The sequence below is a fragment of the Triturus cristatus genome, chromosome 5_2, assembly GCF_964204655.1.
Source record: "Triturus cristatus chromosome 5_2, aTriCri1.1, whole genome shotgun sequence".
Lineage (NCBI taxonomy): Eukaryota > Metazoa > Chordata > Amphibia > Caudata > Salamandridae > Triturus > Triturus cristatus.
Window position 1 is genome coordinate 1,073,682,951 of NC_140588.1, and position 26,987 is coordinate 1,073,709,937.

The 26,987-nt window shown below is 43.0% G+C and overlaps 1 protein-coding gene across 1 annotated transcript in view; it reads right to left on the reverse strand.

Moving 5' to 3' along the window:
* LOC146829692 (serine protease 23-like) overlaps positions 1–26,987 on the reverse strand; it is a 1,412,546-nt gene that overhangs the window by 96,987 nt on the left and 1,288,572 nt on the right. The window contains exon 14 of the mRNA XM_085608396.1: positions 8,545–8,626. Within this exon, the coding sequence (XP_085464522.1) occupies positions 8,545–8,626 (82 nt within the window). The remainder of the gene's footprint in view (positions 1–8,544; positions 8,627–26,987) is intronic.

Genomic DNA, 26,987 nt, shown 5'->3' on the forward strand with positions numbered 1-26,987 from the left:
CTGACAGAGAGAGAGAGAAAACACATCTATAAATGCATCATGAGAAACAAGTTACACCAAGGAAAATGTTACCTAGGAACACTCACGTTTACTCTTAGAGCAAGCATTCCTGCAATTACAATACAAAATCTTTTAAATGCAAAAGTAAAGAGAACAATGGTTAAACATAACATGACATTTCATATAGGTAAAATAGAATAAGATACTTCAAGCAAAGCAGAGCAAGACATTTTAAGCAAAGGAAGACAAGAGCTCCCAGCTCTTGGGGAAAACCTGCACTGCCTGTTAACCTACATACAGACGGCGAGGTAGTCCGTCGATATCTGTGGGTGCTCCCTTTTTATATCATTTTGTGGGCTCCTTTGCACGCTACATCTACCTACGTATGCTACCCAAAAGCTTCGTCTGCAGATTTTACCAGACATTTCGTCATTTACCCACTTAATGCTGACAATGGACTGGGTGAAAAGGTCAGTCTCTCAGGCCAATCGCTTATCGTAAGTTCCATAGAGCAAGCAGAAAATAATGGGTATTGTACGGGAATTCAATATATTCATGTATAAAATCTCCTCAGTTCTCCTAACTTGACGCTCTGCGGTTGCCACTTCCTTAAAAGCGGGAAACCTGCCCAGGAAGCAAGTACCAGTCCAGGATGCAGCCTACTGTATGTCGACAGCTTCAGGGGGATGTTGAACTTTGATACCGAGCACGGAGCACTCGGGTAGGGTGGGGGCTACTAGTTTGGATCAGAAGGCCTCGCAGACCTGCCTTCAGACTGCTATACACTAAAATTGCAGAGCTATGGTCAATTTAACAAAGAGGCCTACATATTGAACAGAAGGGCCTACACAGGGGTTTTATGCTGGCTGAGTGGTAAGGATGTCTCAGGATAATTATATAGCAACACAGGACCCGCTGGTCAATTTAATACGGCCTACAAATGCAGCTGGCAGGGCAAGGACAAGGGTCTCATACTTCAGGTGTGGACAGAGCGGGTCAGGGGCCCCCTGTGATACAAAATCTACCCTCCTTCAAGGCTGTGGCAATGTAATAGACCATTGTGGGCAGAAGGAAGAGGCAATGGTAGTACAACCATACATGCCAACAGACCCGATTCAGCCAGGAAACGTCCAATGTTTTTAAGCTCAAATGGGCTTTATTTGATCTGTCTCCTGTCTACAATATCCTCTTTTTCAATGTAACTCAAAGGGGAAAATCAATACCCCAGTTTTTTTTCAAAATCTCCCTCTTACCAAGTTCAAAATGTTCGCAAGTATGGTACATTGGATCATGGAAGGAAATGGGATAGGGACATGGACTTGGATAACAGAGGACAGGAGGGACATGGAGAGGTGCACCAAACTGACCCTGCAGGGCAGGCATCAGGGTTTGCAGCAGCACAATACACCACACAGGGCATGCAGGACGGGAGTGCAGCACAACAATCCATAGAAAGCAAGAGGGAGGGGACAGGACCATGCACATGGACAACAGAGAACAGAGGGGCAAGAGGCAATGGTAGCTAGCTGACCATAATGGACAGACAGGAGAGAAAGCTGCAGCATAACAGACCATAAAGGGCAGGAGGGACGGATCAGGGGCATTACAATGGAACAGACAAGCCAGGAGGGAGGGAGTAGGGCTGGGGGCAAGGGGGCAGGGCAGGAGCAGCAAGATAGCCATGGAGGTCAGGCAGGATGGGCACTAGAAGCAAGACACACCATGAAGAGCAACAGTGAGACTGTGATGGCATACACACAGACCATGGAGGGAAGGTGGGAGGGGGTCAGGGGCAGCTAACTGACCACACAGGGAAGGTGGGAGGGGCCATGGCAGCACAGAAGACCATGCATGGCAAGTGGGAGGGTTAGTGGCAGCACAATGGCTATGATGGGCAAGAAGGAGGGTGGAGGGGCATGCACAAAGGACGATGGAGGATAGAAGGGAGGGTCAGGACCTGTGCACAGACAAGAAAGTTCAGGGGAAGGGACCTCACAACAGACCACACGGGGCAGGCAGGAGGAGCAGTTGCAGCACAACAGACCAGGGAGGGCAGAAGGGTGTGGCAGTACAATGGACCATGTAGGACAGGAGGAAGAGGATAGGGGCATGGCATGTGGACAGGCAGGGTGGAGGTGGCAGGGACAGGTTACAGTCATCTGACAATGCTAGGCAGGTGGGAGGGGAGTGGCAGCTCAACAGAACACTCAGAGTAGATAGGAGTGGCAGGTCCATGGGACATGGTGGGCAAAAAGGATGGAGCAGGGGCATGCACAAAGACATCGGAGGGCAGGGGGAAGGAGAATAGGGGCAGCAAGCTAAGCACAGAGTTTAAGCAGGAGGTCAATGATGGGGCATAGAATTGGGCAATGGAGGGCAGGAGGAGTGGACTGGTACATCATACTAAATTGAGGGCAGTGGCAGCACATCATACCATGCATGGCAGGAGGGAGGAGGCTAGTCCATGGATTCACACAACAGAGGATAGGGAGGAAGGGGATGGGGCAGCAAGCTAACTGTTCAGAGAAGGCGGGTATTAGGAACTTTATTGTTTTTAAAACATTGTGTCTGTGCGAACTACTTAAAATATGAACAAGTATGCAGCATAATCTCACTTTTATTCAGGAAGAAGAGGACGTTTGTGACTGTGACTCCGGGCTCACTTGGCAGAAACACCCCCTGACCCTCCACCCCCTATCGCAAAATGTAATGCCCGTGAAAAGGGTAGGTGAACACAGTGTTATATAGAACATAGTCCTGAGAGCACGATTGAAAATGAAAACTAGATATAGTGTATGGTATAAACTATGCACCAAAAAGTGTGATATAAGATGAACCGGGCGTGAAATATAATATGCAATACATTGTGCGCAATGACAGATTCATTGGAGAGCGCGAGATAGCACAGGCACTAGCGCGTGCTATGCGATGTGCGCCTTGGAGTGTAATATGCACAGGGCACTGTTGTGTAACCTAACTAGTCTCTAAAGATGTAATATAAAATATGTGCTGGGGAGTGTAACGTTGCATATGCACTGTGACAAAGATATGGATCCCAGATTGTAATATGTATGGCATAGCACTGTGCGTTATAACATAGGCATCGAGGAAGGCACGTTAGATGGGGCAATATAACCCGTGCGAAGACAAGTGTGGCATGACATATTCACGGGGTGGTGTTACAGTGCACATGGGCTAGAGAGTGTCATAGCATATGCACTAGCTGGTGGAATACAACACAGAGGTGTGTGGCCCTCGGCAGGCAATGGTGGGTGTAAAACAGCATTGGGCTCTGCCAGGAGCGCGCTGTGACTCTCAAGTGATGTTCGTCCCCTTTCCAGAGAGTAAAATAAAAAGTACTACACATCCGGCAGTGGATGTGTGTTTTATTAACCGTGAGGGGGGTTTCTTACATAGTTTTGGTCGATTTTTTGTCGAATCCCCTTTGAATGGCTTGGTGTGCATGTGTATTAAATGTGCCCGTCAATAGCTACCCATGTTTGTATAAATAAACGACAAGGGTGTCTACCGGGATTAGGCACGGTAGGGCATCAGACATGTCAGAGCTTCATTAGTGGTGTAAATACATTCCACGTGGATTCATTGTATGCATAGTCGCCTTTTAATGAATATCACTCAAATCGTCATGGTGATAGGCTTTCCCTTGTCTTTTTAGTATAGTCAGTGGTACTGTAGTCAGCAAAGCTGTTGTCGAGGTTGTCAATGAGGCTATTGTTCTCGTGGAAGTGATGACTGCCAACAATGTCATGGTCGATGTCAATGTTTGTGTTTCCGTTGATGGTTTTGCTATTGACCTTGTTGATGAGGGGTCCGTCAATGTCGTTTTTATCTCAGGAATTCCAATTTTCAAAGAAGATTGTTGTTCTGATCCTGCTGAGGTAGATGAAGGTTTTTCCGTCCTGCTTCCTATTTTTCCGGGACAGGACTTGTGTTCCTAGACCTTTTTTCATGGGCTTTTTGGATCTTCTTATGTCTATATTGAATGAGTTCAGAAGTCAAGTAACCAAGCTCAGAGATGGAAGATTGGGGTGCAGGATTTAACACCCTGAATTTGACTAGGGGATCTAGTATGCACTGTAATACATTGCTTGGTCATTCAAAGGAGCGGCTGATAACCTTTGGATGTGGTGGGTGAGCAAAGTGCCCTATCGCTTCCCAAAAAACAAAATTAAACAACTCCTCCATCCAAAAGTCTAAACCAAGACAACCTCTCCCTCCAAAAACCGAAATAAAAAGAACCCCTCCCTTCAAAAGCATTAAAAAAACAAACACAAACTAAACTACATGAATTACAAATTTAAAATAAATGAAATAAAATTAAATGGCTCTTACTCATGGGCTGCGCGTCCTCCTCTGTGTTCTTCTGAAATCTGTAGCACGAAGAGCTCCCCTAATCAATCCAGACGCTGCTCTCACACTGTTAAGCAGCATAAGAGAAGCGCTGGGATTGGATGGAGCGGGTTAGCTGGATGCTCCTTCACACCCTGGAGTCCTGTGCTTGTTCTCCACCCTGCTGTCTAGGATATCTTGGGTTGGAGAGCTGCAAACTGCGTATGTCAGGCTGGCCTTCGTAAGACGCCGGACAAACTGACATGCACACTTTGCAGTGCCTAGGCAGCCACTGCTCCAGTCCTCCATGCTGCCAATCAGCGGCAAATGCTCGCCCCACATGTCTCCCGACTCGGGGGCAGGCAGACCGCTGTGGCGCGCCCTGGTGAAAAATAAAATGGCAATAACATAGTTTCATTGACATTTTATTTTTATTACTTAGCGCGGCTCACATGAGGCGGGGGTTTGACACTCCCCTGCCCTCATGAAAAATCCACCGCTAGTCGTTCATAGGTAATTCAAGTGCTGAGCTGCAAATTTACATTTTGCTAATTCTGCTGTCAAAAGAACATTACCCTTAGTCCTCAGTTAGTAAATAAAGTTTGATAATTTTTTGTTGTTTACATCTACAAAGACGTCAGTTCATGGAAAATCTCACTTGTACAAAATTTGTTTAGTACTTTGTCATGTAGGGCCCATTTATAGACTTCTTATAAGGTGTCACTGAGGGAGTGTCCTTGTAATTGTAATTGTAATCATCATTTATAAAGCGCACTGTGACCCTAAGGGTATCCCGGTGCTTGAACATGTGAGAACCAGCTAAGTCTGAGTATAATGAAGGGCAAAGGATCAGAAGCATAAACTTATATACTAGGAAAGAGCCAAGTCTTCAGCTTCTTTCTAAATGACAGCAGATTTTCCATCTGCCTAAGTTCGGCTGGGAGTTTGTTCCAAGCCGAGGCTGCTGCAATGCTAAAGGCCCTTCCTCCTGATCTAACTCTTCTGAACCTGGGCACTCTCACCAGTTTAGCTGAAGAGGACCGGGGGTTACGCGAGGGGACATACCACTCAAATCAACTTTGTAATGGCTTGAGCCCAGAGCAACGCAGAGCCTTAAAAACTATGCATAGTGACTTGGACTGTACCCTCTGCATAACTGGGAGCCAATGAAGCTCGGAGAGAGCCTGAGATGCCGATGATTGACGTGGTCTCACTACAGCTAGCTTGGCCGCCATCGACTGGATTCTCTGGAGTCTCCCTATCAGCTGTTTAGGAAACTCCAGCAACAATGCGTTGCAGTAATCCAGTCGACTCAAAATGATACTCCTAACTACCAATGGTCTAGTCTGCTTAGGAAGCAGTGGGAGGATCCTTCGGAGCACTCTAATCAGGGCAAAGCAGCTTCCGGCTATCTTGTTTACTTGAGACTCTAGACGCAGATTACAGTCAAAGCTGACTCCCAGATTACGTACTGCCTTAGCGGGAATCAGTGGAGCTGACACTGGGAGTGGCCAAAACCCAGTGGGTAATGGGAGGGGAACCTTCCACGGTGAGCAACACAGGATCTCGTTTTTTTCCCCATTAAATTGTAAGTAATTATTTCGTAGCCATAATGCGGTATCTTGCAGACAGTCATGAAATATTTCCAGCGAGAGTGACTTGCGCATTCTAAACACCCGAAAAGATCCTGGCTATAGGTGACTTCCTGATAGCTTGAGCTTCCTGAGACAAGAATTTTGATCTTATGCCTCCCTATTTGTTCAGATAATATACAGCCCATTTGAACTACAACAGAGTTTGCTTTGAATGCTGGTAGAAAGGACTTGAGAGCCAATGGACAGCTCTGAGTTCTTGGAGATTATTGTGACATATTTGCTCTTTCTGTAATGACATTCCCTAGAATTGAAGTTGACCCATGTGCGTTGACCATCGTATTAGAGGGGCATTCATCTCAATCGTATGTATTGGAATACACTAGTGAACGGGGACACGCACCTGTGTGGCACCATCAAAGAATGAATGGAGTGCTACTTCGAAATAACTAGTTTATCTTCCCAACTGCAATAAAACTGCAACTATTGGTATTCCAAGCACTACTGCTGAAGTCTACTGTGTAGATGAGCACGAGGACCCAGTAAATGCAGGATACAATGACTCGGTGAAGAGATTTTATTTTGGATGACTATAGGTGAGTCATTCACAGAAGAACATGACACTTTTCAATTTAAGCGTTCAACACAGTCGCCAGGTAAAGGGTTGAATTGAGATAAGTGTGGATTTGTCTTGATTGACTTGTAGGTTAAATTGCTTGCGTATATGGACAGTTAGTTGGTAATGATGTGAAGCTGAGATACAGTAAGAAAATCTTTTTCTTCTTAGATGTACCAAGTGCCTATTACCTAATGGCATAAAAAAGGGTGACAAACTAATCACCAGCAAAACAAACTATAACCTGATTTGCATCTAGGTGAAGCATAAAGACAAATGCAATATATTCTAAGCACATTATATATGTTCCATATCACTTTTCAATAATGAGGTAAAAGATAGAGCATGGAACAATAGAACATGGATGGAGATAGAACGATGGCCTTAGCAAAGATTTTGGTGTTTTTTGAATTCTTTCTTTAGGCATTAGGGCTCATAAGAAGACTCTACATGAAGGTAAGGCAAGAGCAAGGTGCGCTGAGTGAAGAGTGCCCCTCCTTCCTGGGACAACAATGGTCTGAAGCTCTCCAGAGGCAACCTACAGCTACAGATCTGCTTCTTCTCCTTTCACACTCGCGGTTCTTCTCCCCTCATCTCCTTCTCCCCCGTTTCGGAGACCTCAGTCTCAGCAACATCCACCTCCATGATCACCTCGCTGTGCTCTTCCTTTAACTTCCACTGATTTCCCTTTTTCCTTGCATTTGTAAGCTTCCCCTAGTGGGTTTGTGCAGGCTCGATGGCTGTTGCTCCAGCCAACTTGTAGAGTTAAGGCGGTGTCAGCTACAGAGATTGCCAGACGGTAATGCTGGATGAATTTCAAAATGCTCTTTATTCCAAACCGGAGCAGGGAACTGATGATGGTAAAAGCAGCACAGCTTGCACACTTATGTACAGCAGATGCACTACGTAGTAGTACAGGACGGCCCCTCTGCTTGTCTTTGCTAGTTCTTTTAATCAAAACGTGCTGCAAGGGACTTGCATATTGGGTAAATTATTTCTAAGAGCCTCTGACTCTGGGTTGATTACGCCCAGAGTCTGTAGCCCGTACTTCTGCCCAGGGCACCCTTTGCAGTAACCAATGTTCCAAACAGAATCGCCTTTTTTTGCAAATGAGCATGTGTGTGCTGTGGAGAAGTCTACAATCAACCATAAAGTCTAAAAGTTAATTTAGACGGTAAAGATAGATCTGAAGACCAAGGTCTGCCGTGTGTGCGGATTTCACAATGAACGTCATTATTGCTGTTGCTCATTATTGTTTAACCAACAATGGTCCGCCATGGCTCACGGTGCCAACAACTGATCCCTTTAGTTGGCGTGTCCAAGCCCGAATCAGATGTGCACAAGCTTTGTACGTATAAAAACACAAGTGTCAGATGTACCTACAAACTAGTCACAAAAAGCGATCACAAATTGTGCAATTACAATTTATGTCCAGTATTTGTCCCAAATGGAACACAACCAGTGTTGGGCTGCTTATGTTCTGGTTCAGAGAGGACCTGGCTTGACAGATGGGGCTGGACTATTCCTATTAGAGCAGGAACTAAGCGGATTGGTACATGGTTGGGTCTAATCTGAGGTGGCATGGTGGGCAAAAAAACTATAGGTTGGAATGCTGCCCCAAGCAATTGCCAGTGGTTACACTATTTTCAGGCATTCCGCTCATCAATTTTTGATAGTTTGATTGAAACATGGCACGAAAACCATCCTTGTAAGACTCCAATTTATCTTCTCGTTCAGGCATTTTCATTTCTTAAGCAGTAGCGCCATTTACCCAGAAGAGAAATGTGTTAGTATATTACTACATCATAAACTCATCATCACTTTTGCAAAAAGATGTAAATCTTCTGACTTTGTGAATTCATTAACAATGTTGAGATTTCTTATCGACTCTGCTGAACTACTGGGTAGCTAACTTTATAGGTAGTGCCGATCATCAACAGGAAATACAACCTCCCTTCATGCCGTATCATAGAATAAACTCGGTACCTGCACTGACAACGTCATCTGATGCTCCACCTTTCAGAAGAATTTTTATTTTTAGGTAAAATCCAGCAGGATGCAAATGCTCCTAAGTATAAAAGAATATATATGAGATTATGACCACTGCTGTGCAATAGAGAAAACATGGATGCGAAGGAAATAGCATTTACAGAGAAATGAGAACGGTAAATTGGGGAAGGGAGTGGGGGCAGAACACAATAGAAACTACATTGTTCATTCTGTGTGTAGGAGCTTTATTTCCACAACACAGCAGAGCTTAGGACGCAGACTATTCTCCTTCATTAGAGAGAAGCAACAAGACGATGAAATACTATGTATACATCAACAGAGCAGATATCAAACAATCTGAGAAGTGAACAGGGCCAATTTAGTAACACCCAGAGTGTGATCTACAGGTTGGGATATCTATTTTTGTAGCCACTGAAAGATACAACACTGATCATGACCCAATGTGCCAATATCAATCGACCCCACACCACAGGATAACATACAAGTCGGTCCATGTTTGTGCAGCAGATCATTTTGGAAATGCCGATGGAAGTGGAATAAACGTTACCTAGAGAGGAGTTGCCGCCTGCTTTTCAAATCTCGCCTACCACACCATTTTTAGCTGTCTGTCATCAAAAGTCTCTTGCAGACAATAGTCTACCAAAAAAATTACAGTGATACCATTCATACCACTAGCTGGCTTTCTTGAAATTCTCCTTTGCTTAATCAAGGGTTTTCTTTCCTCTTTGTTACTATAAAAACTCAGCGACGCGTCTTTCCCCACCTGGGATTTTCACACAAGATCCAGGCTACCATCTCTCTTGTTCTGTCCAAACTCGATTATGCCAATAGCCTCTACCACGGATCACCTTTAACAACTATGAAAAGACTACAACAGATTCAGAACTCTGCTGTCAGACTACTCTTACATATAAAGCCGCAAACCCGCATCTCCCTTGCCTTGAAAGCCCTACATTGGTTACCGGTTGCCAGATGGTTGCAAGATGCTTTGTATCACCCACAAAGCGATACCTAAAACAGGACCGCTCTTCATCAGGAATAAAATCACAAAATACATTCAACAAAGGAACCTCCGCTCTAGATTGGCACCTCGCCTCAAACTCCCACCGTGCAAGAAAAAACACCATGGGTGTCACATCCTTCTCTGTTCAAGCATCCAAACTATGGAACTGTTTATCCCCCCCAAACATAAGATCCACGGAACCACCTTCTCTTGATAAGACTACTCAAGAATTTGCTCTTCCCCACATAACCACTATACTAAAACATAAATATACAGCATATCCCTATGTAAATAAACATTTATTTGGACTACAGATGTGTACCTTCATATGTGTATTGTTTTGTAAAAACGTGTATAATAATTATGTTTTAATAGGTATAAATATTCGTTAGTTCTACTTAAAAATGTACATTTTACTTATAGTTACATTATTCTATGTTTAACATGTACATAAGTGACTGTATAAATGAGTAAATCTTTGTATCATAACTATCTATAATTGCTTCACTATTGAATCACAAAAAATAAAAACAAATAAATTGATTTAAAGTACAACACTTGAAAGTCTGAGTTTATTAAATGCAACTTTAATCTACATATATTACCTTCCTTATGTATATTTATATATATCTTCTGTGTACTTATGTATCTTTATATTTATCACTTTGCTTCTAATTCAGCATATCCAATGCACTACACTATATCTCACCCACCCTATATCTCTTGCAATATATCCTCTACCTCCACTCTGACTCATCTCAAACCTCATTCTACTACTCTCTCCAATGCACTACCCTATTTCTCACCCTATACCTCTATCAATATATCCTCTGCCTCCACTCTCTCATTCATCTTAAACCCCATAGCACTACTATGATCCCCAAAATAGCCCTTTCTAGAGACTTCCCTGCTCTACACCTCCATGCCTCATCTCATACCTCTTTAAATATTCAGATCTCCCAAACACGCCTTCCTAAACCCTTCCCTCTGACTCTTCCCCCGCCACCTCCCCTTTACTCACCCCAAACCCCCACTTACTGCTATGAACTCCAAAAAAACAACTTTCTAGACCCTTCCCTCTTCTATCCATCCACAAGTCCTTACCAATCCAAAAAACTGACTAACATGTTCACCACTCAAATTAATTTCATATTTCTCTATACTAATTCCCCAATAATCCTCTTTGGGTTCCAGAGTAGCGTGCTACCCGCCAAAAAGTACTTCAACACCTCATCAGGGGTTACAAGCGCTATATAAATGCAAACCTTTTCCCTCTTCTATCGCTCCACTATCCTTCTCAATCCAATTAACAGACTAACATATCCACAGCTCAAACTAATTTCATATTTCACTATACTAATTCTCCACTAATCCTTTATAGGTTCAGGAGTAGCGTGATACTCACCAAAAAAGTGCTTTGACGCCTCGTCAGAGGTAGTAAGCACTATATAAATGCAATTACAATGAGCTCGTCCCTAACCTGGAGCATAGCCTCTTCACTATCCCGTTGACTTGGGGTACCTATTCCCAAGCTTTGCTCTCCCAACCATTCCAAGCCTTTTATTTTTTAAGGCCTCCACAGGCTCAGCCTCATGGGCCTCATTCGCTCTCTTGCCACAGGCCGCTCCCTGTTGCATTGTTGCTCTCTTAACCCCTTGCGGTCTATGTTTTTAAATTGAAGGGTTCTTTTTTTTTAGAACCCTGCAGCTGCTATTTGCTGCCAGACTGCTCGGCAGAGCTAACATTGCATTTTGCACACTAACGTGATTTCTTTTTAATTCACCAATCCTAGAGGAATCCACAATCTTTTATCCCTAAATAGAAAAATTGTGCCTGCGTCATTCCCGAGGCACACGTATACATCATCATGCACATGACACAGCTGCCAGAAGCAGGCCTTTCCGCTTTCCTATTTTTGTCGATGCTGCACTGCATCAGTAAAGCACAATGGCAAAGCAATTGTCAAATAGGCGCAACCCATTAGGTTTGCGAGTGCTTGATTACAATGCACATAAGCACTTTTTCACTATGATTAAATATTTTTTTAAAACTTTTGGCAACATTCTAGGCAACGTTGATTCCTTGCTATGACTAGAAAGGCGATTAGGATAAGTTACTTACCTGTAATCCTAGTTCTCTTCTAGGGGTATACTAAGCAAAGTCATAAGCACTGAATAGTCCCGCCCACGTGCAGGGACCACGGAGCAATAGCCAATAATTTGCATATATCTACATATATATACATAAATACCCATATATATAGATAATATGCATATATGTATCCATATGCAGTCTGAAAACATTTACTAGGCTCAAAACTGCCACAATTGCATTGTAAATCTTTTACATTTGAAAAATAAAGACATATAAGTCATGACATACTTAAGATACATATAAAGAAAACTGCTTTGAGTTTGCTTTGAAACACACAACCTTTATTTTCAAAGGTAAAAAGGCAAGATCATAGAGGCAGATTAGCCTAGAGAGGCTGCATATAGAAACAATTGGAAAACTGGTGCCGTGCCTTTAAGACCTCCAGGAACCCCCAGGCTCCCATCATGCACCACAGGTGACAATTTGGTCAGTTCTTTTGGACGGCGTATAACAGTTTAATCACAGTATGGGTAACAGATACATACATATGGCCATGGTATTCATCCGGGGAGGAGGGAGGGTTGCTTATGACTTTGATGAGTATACCCCTGGAAGTAAACTAGGATTACAGGTAAGTAACTAATCCTTCTCTTCCAGGGGATACTCATCAATAGTCATAAGCACTGAATACAGTAGCAAGCCCATCCTTGTAACCTGCGGACGAATACGAGCACATCAAAACCATTTTACCAAAACATATATTACCCAAACAAATTTCTCAAGGATGCTTGACCAAATTGAGCCTCTGCTTGAGTGTCAGAATCAAGGTTGTAATGGCGTGCAAAAGTATGGACTGAACGCCATGTGGCTGCTTTACAAATTTCTTGAATAGGTACATTCCTAAACATTGCTATCGTAGCAGCTTTGCCTCTTGTAGAATGCGCCCCGGCTTGCCCGGGAGCTGCTTATCTGCCAGCTGATAAGATAACATGATACGTGACACTATCCATCTAGAAATGGACCTTTTAGAGGCAGGGAAACCAGTGTTCAATAGACCATAATTCACAAACAGTTGGTCAGACTTTCGTACACTTTTTGTTTTATCAAGATAGAATTTTAACACTCTTTTTAAATCTAGAGAGTGCAGAGATCTCTTCGCAGGAGTGACAAGGTTTGCATAGAAAGTAGGAAGAGTAACTGACTGGTTGATGTGAAACTCCGAGACCACCTTAGGAAGAAACCTCGGTTGAGTACGTAACACCACTCTGTTCGCGTGAAAAACGAGATAAGGCACTGAGGAGCATAAGGCTTGTATCTCGCTCACCCTGCGGGCAGATGTGTTTGCTACGAGAAAAGCAGTCTTCCACGAAAGATGCTGAAGGGAAGCTTTGTGAATGGGTTTGAATGAAGAACCCATTAGCTTAGAGAGGACCACATTAAGCTACCAGGGAGGAGATAGAAACCTAACGGGTGAGTAGACCTTTTTGAGACCCTCCAGGAAATCCTTAACAACTGGCATTTGAAAGAAGGAAGCCTGAGTGGGAGACTTTCTATATGCTGTTATCGCATATCGAATAGGATCGTGACCCTCAGCAGTACACCACATGTAAAAACGCTTCCACTTAAAAGCATAAGACTTCCTCGTAGAAGGTCTCCTAGCCTCCTTCAAGACCTGCATGCAGTCTTGAGAGAGAACTAAATCCATATTGGATGAACTCAGGAGCCATGCTGCTAACCTCAGGGACGGCAGGTTGGGATGGAACACCTTCCCGCCCACCCTGGTCAGCAGATCCGGATGACATGGCAACCTCCTGTGTGGTACTTTGGACGGATGAAGAAGGTCTGGGTACCACCACTGGCGAGGCCACTCTGGAGCAACCAGGATCATCTCTGTCTTGGAATAGTACAGTTTCCTGATCACCATGGGAATGAGGGGAATTGGTGGAAAGGCGTAGAGTAATGTCTCTGACCAGTCTATCAACAGAGCATTGCCCTTGGATCCTGGTTGCGGGTACCTGGAGGCGAAGACGCAGCATTTTGCGTTTTCTGCGTCGGCAAAGAGATTGATGTCTGGTGTTCCCCAGTTGTGGAAGATGTCTTGCGCCACTTCTTGTTTTAGCACCCAGTCGTGTGCTTCTGCGAAATGCCTGCTTAGGCCGTCTGCTTGGACGTTGAGGACGCCTGGTAAGTGAATTGCGGAGATTTTCATGTCTCGTGCCAGAAGCCACTTCCAAATCGCCTGTGCTTCTAGCGACAGGGGTCTGGACCTGGTGCCCCCCTGCTTGTTCAGGTAGTACATCGTTGTTGTATTGTCCGTCTGAACATGCAAAGCAATCGATTTCATGGAAGGAAAAAACGCCTTGAGAGCCAGATACACCGCTCTGAGCTCCAGCATGTGTATGTGGTATAGTTGCTCTTTCTCTGACCACATTCTTTGGATCTGTAGTGGCCCCATATGAGCTCCCCATCCCTGAAGGGACGCATCCGTCACCAGAGTCTGCTGGGGCAGCTCCTGTTGCAAAGGGACTCCTACGATGAGATGAGTCCGTTGCATCCAACATCTGATGGAGAGCCTGACAGACAGAGGTAGAGTTAAAGTGTCCTCCCAGCGATTGGAGATCTGGGACCACTGATCCTCTAGAGTCTGCTGCAGAGGTCTCATGTGAAGTCTGATGTTTGGAACTAGAAAAATGTACGAAGCCATCGAACCCAGTAGAGATGAGACCTACCTGGCCATGGGCTGGTGTATCTTTGGGAGAGCCTGACACTTGTGGAGAATGGATGATAGACTTTCCTCCAAAGGATACGCTCTTGCGTTTACTGTGTCCAAAGTTGCGCCCAGGTAATGTATCCTCTGTGTTGGATTGAGGATGGATTTTTTTTAATTGACGTGGAGACCCAGCTGATGTAGTTGTTACATGCAGTACGCGAGGTGCTACTGTAGAAGACTTGGAGACGCACTGGAAATAGGCAACTTGAAGATCTATGGAGCACATCCAGTCCCCTTGATGTAGATGCGGGATTATTTGATGTAATGCCAGCATTCTGAACCTCTCTCTCAGATTGAACTTGTTAAGAAGCCTGAGATCTAGTATAGGCCTGAACTCCTTGCTCGGACTTATATTTGGGACCAAAAAGTATCTGGAGTAGATCCCCTGTCGACGTTGATGCCATGGGACCTCCTCAATGGCCTACTTTAGGAGTAGAGCGGACACCTCTTTTCTCAGAAGATTTATGCGATGAATGATAGTCTTTTGAGGAGGAATAGAAGGTGGAGGGAACTTGAACCTGATGGAATACCCATTCCTCACAATATTGAGCACCCACTTGTCTAGAGTGATTTTGGTCCACTCTTCCAGGTAGAAACGGGCACTTCCCTCCACCGGAGTGGGTAACAGAGTTAGGGGAAGTAAGCACTCACTGCTTCTGTTGTTGCTTGGCAGCAGGTGTGGACTGTCTGGAGTTCCCTCCTCGTCCTCTACCAGGACGACGCTGGTAGGACTGTGATCTTCCTTGATGTTGCTGGGAGAACCACTGAGGGGTTTGAACCCTATGTTGGTATTGGCGCCGATCGTAGGGACGGTAGCGTCACCTGAAGTCCTTCCTCTTCTCGAGCCCAACCGTCTTCAATATATCCAGCTCAGTCTTCATCCTGGACATTTCGTCATCAGCATGAGAGCCGAAGAGCGATGTGCCATTGAAGGGGAAATTGAGAATACGATGTTGCGCCTCTGGCTTCAAACCCGTCAATCTCAGCCAGACAGAGCGACGGGTACAAATCCCATGTGCATAACCATGGACAGCTAAGTCAGAGGAATCAGCCGCTGCACTGATGACCTGATTGGCCACCAAACCACCTTCATGAAGGATTTCCAGGAAATCTTGCTTCTCTTTTTTTGGGAGCTTCTCAGTGAAGCGGGAAAGAGAGTCCCACAGAGAGCGGTCATACCGACCCAGTAAGGCGGAGGCGCTGGCTACCTTCATATAAGATGCCGAGATGGTGCACATTCTCTTGCCAACCGAATCCATGGCCTTACTGTCTCTATCCGGGGGGACGCTGCTCCCGTCTGGTTCTTCCGTGCCGCTGAAACAATAATTGAGTCCGGTGGAGGGTCAGCCCAATACAAACAATAATTGAGTCCTAGCTTTAGGACTCCTAAACTGAGAAAAATCCTAATTTTAAGACTTTCGGTATTCACAGAAGGCATTTAGGAGTCCTAAAATTAGGACTACTAACTTCTGTGAATACCAAAATGAGTAAGCGTCTTCTGTGAATACCAAAATGAGTAAGTGCCTTCTGTGAATACGAAAATGGTAGTAAGTTTAGGATTTTGTCTTAAGTTAGTTCTGTGAATCGGGCCCCCAGTGTTTCAAAGCAAACACAAAGCAGTTTTCTTTATATGTATCTTAAGTATATCATGACTTGTATGTCTTTATTTTTTCAAATGTAAAAGATTTACAATGCAATTGTGGCAGTTTTGAGCCTAGTAACATGATTTCAGGCTGCATAAGTATATATATATACTTATGCAGTTATATATATATATATATATATATATATATATATATATATATATATATATATATATATATATATATTGTCCAAAACTTCTCCAAGTTAAAGAAAAGCAATCGACGCCGTGTCTGTGCTGAAAGTTATTTATTGCCAGCCGAAAAAGCTAGACGCATTTCGCCTGTCCTGCAGGCTTGTTCACTAGCAGTTTGGTAAAGTTTTCAAAGGCAATTTAAAACAGTGAGTGACGATCAAGGCACGTGATGGACTACAAGTATAGAAATAAACAGCAGACTCGTAGTTCACCAAACTGCAATAGATAAACAGTACAGGCAAGTGCCACAAAGTGTAAGACCAATTCATTACGGTCAGTAGAACATAATATGAACTCATAAGATTTGGAGTATTTGGTAACATTCATCAATTATAACACACTTATTAACCAAGTGGTCCTGTCATGAAACATTAAAAACCAAGTCAATATTTAACTGGCAAGGTTAATGCATTACACGGGTGATTAGATCAAGTGATCAGACGCTCTGAATATAATTTCAGCCATTGTGTCAAAACATGATTAATCAAATCAGAGTGGGAATGACAGTAAATACGAGGTACCTGTGAAGTTACTGCCCAAGTGGGCTACTGCGAACATCAACAGAGAGTCAGTAACAGTTAATAGTAGCTGTTTTTAGTCCAAAACAGTGACGAGATCGCACAATAAACAAAATACAGATAAAACCAAGTAGAAAAAGGACGGGAGGATTCTATAAATGCGTGTGTAAGTCTTCTTCCATATTAAGACCATGTGGTGTTTTGGTATTGAGTCTAATAATATAGCAGGACTCTAGTTTGCGCAGTTTCTTTTCCCGGTTTCCACCTCGGCTGCCAGATGGAACTGCATCAATTACATAATAGAGAAGACCTTCAGGGTCTTTGTTGTGACATCTGTCAAAATGCCGGGCCACGGGATAGCTTTTATCCCCATTTTTAATGGCCCGTAGATGTTGTAACACCCTTTTATGCACAGGCAAAATCGTGGAGCCCACATATTTAAGGCCACAAGGGCACTGTAATATGTAGACCGCATAGTCAGTCTTACATGTGTAATGTCCCTTGATTTGTTGGATGGCTTTGTGGGAAAAACCTGCTGGGAAACAAGTGGTGTTTTTTCCGTACATACAGGCCTTACATTTATGGCATTTAATAAAACCATCCTTTCTTTGAAGCCAAGAGCCTGCTGATTTCGTTAGATTGCTAGGTAACACATTGCTGACTAATGCTTGGTGCAAGGATCTGGCCTTTCTGAATGTAAATTGTGGTCTTCTTTGAACAATTTTGCCCAACACTGGATCACTCCGAATAATGTGCCAATGCTTGTTAAAAATTGTTCTCAGTTTGTCCTGTTGCTTGTTGTAAGTAGTGATGAACCTACACTGGTTAGTGTCTTTTGCTGAATTTTTTGCTGACTTTGTGTCTTTATTGAAAAGAATTTGTTCTCTCTTAGTTTTTCCAATTTTAGTAACAGCTTGATTAAGACAGATTTCCGAATAACCTCTAGCTTGAAAACGAGATTTCCAACATGCAAGTTCTTTATTAAAATCATGTTGGTTGCTACAGTTACGCCTGGCTCTAAGACATTCCCCGTAGGGGATGCTGTTGACTAGTTTAGCCGGATGGAAACTTGATGCATGTAATAATGTATTACCATCTGTTGGCTTGCGGAACAATTTAGTGTGCAATTTGCCCTCATTCACGTACAGTGTTAAATCTAAAAAGTTAATTTCAGAATCACTGATAGTGCTAGTGAGTTTCAGGTTTAAGTTATTGCATTGCAGCTCTCTGACAAAGTCTTGCGCACTTTTCATGGTACCTTTCCAAATAATAAAAAGGTCGTCGATGTAACGACTCCAGTGCATTACATTATTGTGCCATTCCGCATGCCAGCGCGTCTGGAACACCTGCTCCTCCCACCAGCCCATATGCAAATTAGCATAGCTGGGGGCGAAGCAGGTGCCCATCGCCGTTCCGCAAATTTGTTGGTACAGTTCTCCATTAAACAGAAAAAAATTGCTTTCTAGACAGATGGTAATCATTTGGAGTAGCATTTGAGTGTGGTGCCAATATTTTGCTGGACGGGTACCCAGAAAATGTTTACATGCATTAATGCCATCCTTATGGCGAATACTGGTGTATAGTGTGGTGGCATCTATGGTAAGTAGTAGGAAATCAGATTCCCACGGGATGTCATACACTTTGCGTAGGAAATCACTAGTATCCAGGATAAACGATGGTAGTGCTTGAACAAGAGGACATAAAAAAGAATCAACAAATTTGGAAGTGTTTTCAAAAGCACTGCCTATAGCCGAGATAATGGGACGACCCGGGGGATTAACCATATCTTTATGAACCTTGGGTATAAGGTATAAAACTGGAATGACGGGGCAATCAATTTTAAGGAAAGACATTTCATCTTTGCTCAACACACCTGTTCGTACCCAATCAGCTAAGGAATTGTTGAAAGACAAATGACATTCATCCATAACATTCTTATTGACCTTAATGTAATTTGACTTATTATTAAGTTGTTTATAGGCCTCAGTCAGGTATTTTTGTTTGCTCCAAAGGACAACATTGCCACCTTTGTCTGCATTGCGAACAATACAGTCATTGCTATTGGTCAATTTATTGACAAGATTATAGTAGTCTTTGGACTGTTGGTTAAATGCATTTCTCTTACTATTTAATGATGTACATAGATTTTTGATTTCATTGGTCACCAAGTCATTAAATAGGTCTACAGAATCTCTTGCTGTGACAGGTGTGAATTTGGAACGAGGTTTGAAATCAGTCAATTTATCAATGTTCATATCAATTCCTTCCTTGTACGCCAGTGATGTCATCAACTCACTAGAACTAGTTGTTTCCAAAGGTCCCCTTGGAGACGCATTAGCATCGTCCTGGTTGACTAGTTGTTGCAGTTCGAGCATAAGATTCATATCTTCTACACCCAGATTGTCAAATTGAGAGTGTGAGGGCACATGGACAGATGGGATTGGTTTATTTGGTGTTACTGCAAAGAATTTTTTTAGCTTCAAGGACCTGATGAATTTAAAAAGGTCCACTCTTGTTGTAACATAGTCCATGTCAATTTGGGGACAGTATGAGAGACCAAGTTTGAGGATGTTCATTTCTTCTTCAGAGAGCACAATGTCAGTTAGATTAACAATTGTGGCTTCGCTCGTTGCTTTTATTTCTTCGGATTGGATTTGAGATTCCTTTTGTCGTTGGTAAAGTTTGGAGCCTTTGCGCCTCTTCCGCTTCTGCCTCTTGCTCTTTGTGCTCCGCTGTTTGTAGGAGGTCTTGGGCGTAAATTGAAGCGTCTCTCCTCCCTTAAAAAATCAAATTCATCCACAACCGATGGAATGGCTGCTCCCATCGGAACATTTGGTCCGTCTTCTACATCCGTGTCAAGTTCTGAACTAGGAATACTACTGAGATCAGAAACACATGTATGGCCCATAGATGTAGTTGCACTCATTCTCAGATTTCTCATACTTTCAAACTTTTTGGCAAAAGTGTAAATTTGCCCTCTGTCGTAGTCGTTCTTGTCACGCAGAAACTTCTGCGCCTTCCTTTCCTTGATGGTCGTTTCCAGCTTGCCCAATCTTTCTTTCATTTCCGCCAAGAATTTATTCACCATCTCTTGGTCTGATTCCTTCTTGAGCATGTCCAGGATTTGATCAATTTCTTCAAGGATTTTTGTGCGATCAATTTCCGCATACTTTATAAGAATCGCTAACATCCTGCTGGAGGATTCCTGACTGTTGTCGGACCACTCTCTCAGCATATTAGGATTGAGGTCCTCGTAGGTGGGTGCTACTAAAATGCGTAGCCCTCTGGGTATTCTTTTGGCATCCAAATAGCAGCGTAAAGATTTGGCTTCCCACCATTTGGAAAGTTCTGTCCGCTTTAATTTTTCCAAACGTTTGAGTCTTGCTTGTACATCGGTAGTTTTGACTCCTGCAACGGGTGTAACAGGTTTGTGAGATCGTGCTGTTTTCTCACAGAAGATAGACAAGGCAGCTTCCTCCCGTTCTTGTATCTCAGCAGCTGGCATGATTGCAAAATTTAACTTGTGCGGCGTGAGTCCGCAAAGCACAGAACCGCCAGCATTCACATTTACCAATGCGTGTGAATAAGTAAAGTTCACTGGCTTTCCCTTCTCCCCGTCCGTATAAAGAAAACGCTCACCTGAGCTTGAGGTCCAACCGCACACAGGTCCTCCGACTCGTGTCAACGCTATACTCTTCGCTGAGGTTGCAATAATTCAATTAATCAGGACGCGGTCCCGCTTTCCTGGATTCACGGCAAGGGGGGGGGGCAGCGGTATTAACACGATCCACAAATGAATGGGAACACCCGTTGCCTCCAGAACGAAGGGCGCGTCGAAGAAGAGACCTCCCAAACGCGGTCACAAATATTGTCCAAAACTTCTCCAAGTTAAAGAAAAGCAATCGACGCCGTGTCTGTGCTGAAAGTTATTTATTGCCAGCCGAAAAAGCTAGACGCGTTTCGCCTGTCCTGCATGCTTGTTCACTAGCAGTTTGGTAAAGTTTTCAAAGGCAATTTAAAACAGTGAGTGACGATCAAGGCACGTGATGGACTACAAGTATAGAAATAAACAGCAGACTCGTAGTTCACCAAACTGCAATAGATAAACAGTACAGGCAAGTGCCACAAAGTGTAAGACCAATTCATTACGGTCAGTAGAACATAATATGAACTCATAAGATTTGGAGTATTTGGTAACATTCATCAATTATAACACACTTATTAACCAAGTGGTCCTGTCATGAAACATTAAAAACCAAGTCAATATTTAACTGGCAAGGTTAATGCATTACATGCAAACTAGAGTCCTGCTATATTATTAGACTCAATACCAAAACACCACATGGACTTAATATGGAAGAAGACTTACACACGCATTTATAGAATCCTCCCGTCCTTTTTCTACTTGGTTTTATCTGTATTTTGTTTATTGTGCGATCTCGTCACTGTTTTGGACTAAAAACAGCTACTATTAACTGTTACTGACTCTCTGTTGATGTTCGCAGTAGCCCACTTGGGCAGTAACTTCACAGGTACCTCGTATTTACTGTCATTCCCACTCTGATCTGATTAATCATGTTTTGACACAATGGCTGAAATTATATTCAGAGCGTCTGATCACTTGATCTAATCACCCGTGTAATGCATTAACCTTGCCAGTTAAATATTGACTTGGTTTTTAATGTCTCATGACAGGACCACTTGGTTAATAAGTGTGTTATAATTGATGAATGTTACCAAATACTCCAAATCTTATGAGTTCATATTATGTTCTACTGACCGTAATGAATTGGTCTTACACTTTGTGGCACTTGCCTGTACTGTTTATCTATTGCAGTTTGGTGAACTACGAGTCTGCTGTTTATTTCTATACTTGTAGTCCATCACGTGCCTTGATCGTCACTCACTGTTTTAAATTGCCTTTGAAAACTTTACCAAACTGCTAGTGAACAAGCCTGCAGGACAGGCGAAACGCGTCTAGCTTTTTCGGCTGGCAATAAATAACTTTCAGCACAGACGTTGATTGCTTTTCTTTAACTTGGAGAAGTTTTGGACAATATTTGTGACCGCGTTTGGGAGGTCTCTTCTTCGACGCGCCCTTCGTTCTGGAGGCAACGGGTGTTCCCATTCATTTGTGGATCATATATATATATATATATATATATATATGTATATATATATATATATACTTATGCGCGAGTTATAGTTATCTGAACTAACTATAACAGGGGAATTTCAATGGTTTTTTACGAGTGAAATATCCAGCTAACTATAACATGTGTGAAACCTATGGTTTTTTAAGTGAATTTGCAATGTTTTTTAAATGCTAATTCCTAACTATAACGTGTGTGAAACCTATGGTTTTTTAAGTGAATTTGTAAGGTTTTTTAAATGCTAAGTTATGTATGTTTCATTATATTTTTTGATATATTTATTTTACAATAAGCTACCTATGTATATAGTTATAGATTGACTGTATCCTGTAATATGGAATGGCTCGTTTAAAATGTATATATATTTTTTTAAGGTTTTTCACCGTGCGCGCAGCCCGCGGTTTTTTGAAAAAAAAAATGTTTTTTTCACCCTTCGGGGTCCCTCAGGGACCCCCTGACAAAGGCTAGGGGGTCAGGAACTCTCTACCCTGCCCCCTTTTCATGTTCTCCACCTTTCTTTTTCACTGTCACACACAAAACACACAAAATGGCGGCCGACACTTCCTGATTTCGACCGATTCGAATGTTGACTGACATGTAACCACCAATCAGAATTACGCTCGTGCACATTATGGTGCGCGCACCGTGCGCACCTATAGATATTTACATACTTTTAACTGCAATTTTCTCAGGAACTACTGAACAGATTGACACCATATATGCAAAAGGCACATGCCTAACCTGAGGACTACCTCTTTGCCAAATTTCAAGTAATTCTGTTCAGCCGTTCGGGCTGTACCTTCGACTAAAGGTCCTATGGGTAAATGCATGGGGAAAACGTGTTTTGAGACCCCCCCTTTTTTCTCAGCCCCCGCTTGACGAATCACCCCAAGACTTTCAGGGTAGGAGCTGAGCGGAGCGCCCCATTAGTTTTGAAAATTTTGCGAGGATTCGTCAACCGGTGCCAAAGTTATTCAAAATAGAATTTTCAGATTTCCTATGGAAACACGGTTCTAACTATAACTATCTACTGGCGACCACCAGTAGATAATATATATGTATATATATATGCATATTATCTATAAATATGGTTATTTATGTGTGTGTATATATATATTCACAGAAAAAACCATAGGTTTCAGGCACGTTATAGTTAGGAATTAGCTTTTAAAAAACCTCAGAAATTCACTGAAAAAACCATAGGTTTCAGGGGTGTTATAGTTAGCTGGACTTTTTACTTGTACAAAACCATTGAAATTCCCCCGTTATAGTTAGTTCAGCTAACTATAACTCGCGCGCCCGCAATGCACTGCTGATGACGTCACATATTACATCACTCATGACATGGTCAGTGACATCACTGATGACATCTCAAATGACATCACTGATGACATCACTGATTACATCATCCAGTGAATGTCTGTTTTTCTGAAAATTAAATATGTTTTATTTATGTATATCTCAAGGTCGATGGAAGAATAAATGGGTATATAAGTGTCTAAATGGATGATTTGTTTTTGAAAAATTGATTGTGTAACTGACTGATTAAGTGTATCATAGTGAATACATGGCTTAGTGAGTAATGTTTAAATATGTAAATATCTGTATCAGTCTCTCACTTTGTGTATAAGTGGCTGCATGGGTTGGTGAGTAGCTACATGGGTGTCTATATAGGTTATTAGTTGGTTTTTTGAGTATCAGTCTGAGTGTCTGCATGGTTCGGTGGGGGGTATTACGTAGTGCATAGGTGCATGAATGAGTGACTCACTGTTTGTATGTGTTGAAGACAGGATGTGTGCAGGACTGTATGGGTGGATGAGTGTGTGTATGGGTGTGTTAGTGAGTGAATGACTGTCTCAATAGTGTCTTTATGAGTAACTACATATGTTTTAAACTAGTATATGTGACTATTGGTGTATATAAGTGAGTATATGTGAGAGTGAGAGATTGAAAGAGTTCCTGTATGAATAAGTATGTGTTTCTATAAGTGATTGTTTAAAAGACTAAGTATGTGTAAGTTTCCGTAGAAGTAAGTGTGGTGGTGTGTGTATAACTGTATATGCAAGTAAATGTATGTTTGATTCTTTATTAGCATGAGTGACTATGTGTGTGAGTAACTCTATGGATGAGTGGCATTGTGTAACAGGATGTATAGGTGTATGAGTACATATGATGAGTGAGTACATGTATGAGTAACTGTATAGGACTGTTGGTGAATGAGTGGATGTGTATGTGGATCTTAGAATTACTGAAGAGGTTGTTGTAACTGGTATTGGTATGTCCATTGTTTTGAAAATGTTAGTCTCTATTTTTGAATGTGTGTATCAAAGGTTATATTAGGGGAAGAGGAGGTCTGCCACTCTATCACAAGGATGATGTCATCAGTGATGTCATTTGAGATGTCATTTGAGATGTCATCAGTGATGTCATGAGTGATGTCACTGACCATGTCATGAGTGATGTAATATGTGACGTCATCAGCAGTGCATTGCGGGCGCGCGAGTTATAGTTAGCTGAACTAACTATAACGGGGGAATTTCAATGGTTTTGTACAAGTGAAAAGTCCAGCTAACTATAACACCCCTGAAACCTGTGGTTTTTTCAGAGAATTTCTGAGGTTTTTTAAATGCTAATTCCTAACTAAAACGTGCCTGAAACCTATGTTTTTTTCTGTGAATTTCAAAGGTTTTTTAAATGCTAATTTCTAACTATGCCTACAGAGATAGGACATGTGAAGAAAGAAGAAAAAATGCACAGAAAGAAAAAAAAGAAGTGCAGAAAGAAGCAACAGAAGTCCTCAAAGACGAAGAAAAGTGCAGGAAGAAGGATAACGTGCAGAAAGAACAAAAAGAAGAGCAGAAAGAATCCTTGTTGCAAAATCATCCTGTACCCTCAACTTTTTCAGACGGATACTGGTGGTAACGGAGTCTGACTAACCAGTCCTAGAGCCAGTGCTATGTTAAAAGACACTTAGAATACAGTGAAAACACCTACATACACTAGGGAACATTATGCGTTGGGGTCCCCCTGTGATTAGCATGACCTCCTCTGTAAGCCCCTAGTATATAATAGGGCAGGGGGATTAAAACTACCTCTTAAAACAGGCCACAGGGCGTTTTGGCACACGTTAACTCAGGCCCGTCCCCTCCCTTCACCACTGTGTAAACACGCCCTGTGTCCGTTTTTAGTTGGGAGATTAAGTTCATTTGAATCCTGAGGGTCCCTAGGGTCCAACTAGCCCACTAGGTACCTCCAGTAAGTGCCACAGAGCTGCGTTGCAGAGAGGTGTAAAAAGTGGCACAGCCTGGACCACCTCTCTGCAATGCAGTTCAGTGGCGCTTACTGGAAGCACTTGGTGGGCTAGTTAGTCCCCAGGGGCCCTCAGTATTGAAGGGAAAATATATCCCCAATTTAAAACGTGCCATAGTGCGTGTTTGCACACGTCACCTCAGGCCCCGTCCCCTCCCTTCACCACTGTGTAAACACGCCCTGTGACTGTTCTAAGTTGAGAGATTAAGTCCCCTTGAATCCTAAGGGTCCCTAGGGTCAAACTAGACCACTAGGTACCCCCAGTAAGCGCCACAGAGCTGCGTTGCAGAGAGGTGTAAAAAGGGGCTTGGCCTCAGAACACCTGTCTGCAGCACAGCTCCCTGGCGCATACTGGAGATGCCTGTTGGGCTAGTTGGCCCTCAGGGACCCTCAGTATTGAAGAGGAATTAATTCCCCAACTTACAACTCGCCAGGGGGCGCGTTTGCAGAGTGCTGCAAGGAGGAGGCGTGGCCTCCGGCACGATGCCAGTCTTTTATTTATTTTAATTTTTTAAGAAGGGGGGCTGTGTGGTTCCCCTTCTTATTCTAATTTATTGGCCCTGATGACCCCATCCCCAGGGCCTGTCTCCTAATTATATTTTTTTACCCCAATCCCCAGGGCCGGCCACTGTTTTTTATTATTTTTAAAAAATATTTATTTATAGACACACCTAGGACATGCTGGACAAACCGTACGTACCTATCACCATGACGATTTGAGTGATATTCATTAAAAGGCGACTATGCATACAATGAATCCACGTGGAATGTATTTACACCACTAATGAAGCTCTGACATGTCTGATGCCCTACCGTGCCTAATCCCGGTAGACACCCTTGTCGTTTATTTATACAAACATGGGTAGCTATTGACGGGCACATTTAATACACATGCACACCAAGCCATTCAAAGGGGATTCGACAAAAAATCGACCAAAACTATGTAAGAAACCCCCCTCACGGTTAATAAAACACACATCCACTGCCGGATGTGTAGTACTTTTTATTTTACTCTCTGGAAAGGGGACGAACATCACTTGAGAGTCACAGCGCGCTCCTGGCAGAGCCCAATGCTGTTTTACACCCACCATTGCCTGCCGAGGGCCACACACCTCTGTGTTGTATTCCACCAGCTAGTGCATATGCTATGACACTCTCTAGCCCATGTGCACTGTAACACCACCCCGTGAATATGTCATGCCACACTTGTCTTCGCACGGGTTATATTGCCCCATCTAACGTGCCTTCCTCGATGCCTATGTTATAACGCACAGTGCTATGCCATACATATTACAATCTGGGATCCATATCTTTGTCACAGTGCATATGCAACGTTACACTCCCCAGCACATATTTTATATTACATCTTTAGAGACTAGTTAGGTTACACAACAGTGCCCTGTGCATATTACACTCCAAGGCGCACATCGCATAGCACGCGCTAGTGCCTGTGCTATCTCGCGCTCTCCAATGAATCTGCCATTGCGCACAATGTATTGCATATTATATTTCACGCACGGTTCATCTTATATCACACTTTTTGGTGCATAGTTTATACCATACACTATATCTAGTTTTCATTTTCAATCGTGCTCTCAGGACTATGTTCTATATAACAATGTGTTCACCTACCCTTTTCACGGGCATTACATTTTGCGATAGGGGGTGGAGGGTCAGGGGGTGTTTCTGCCAAGTGAGCCCGGAGTCACAGTCACAAACATCCTCTTCTTCCTGA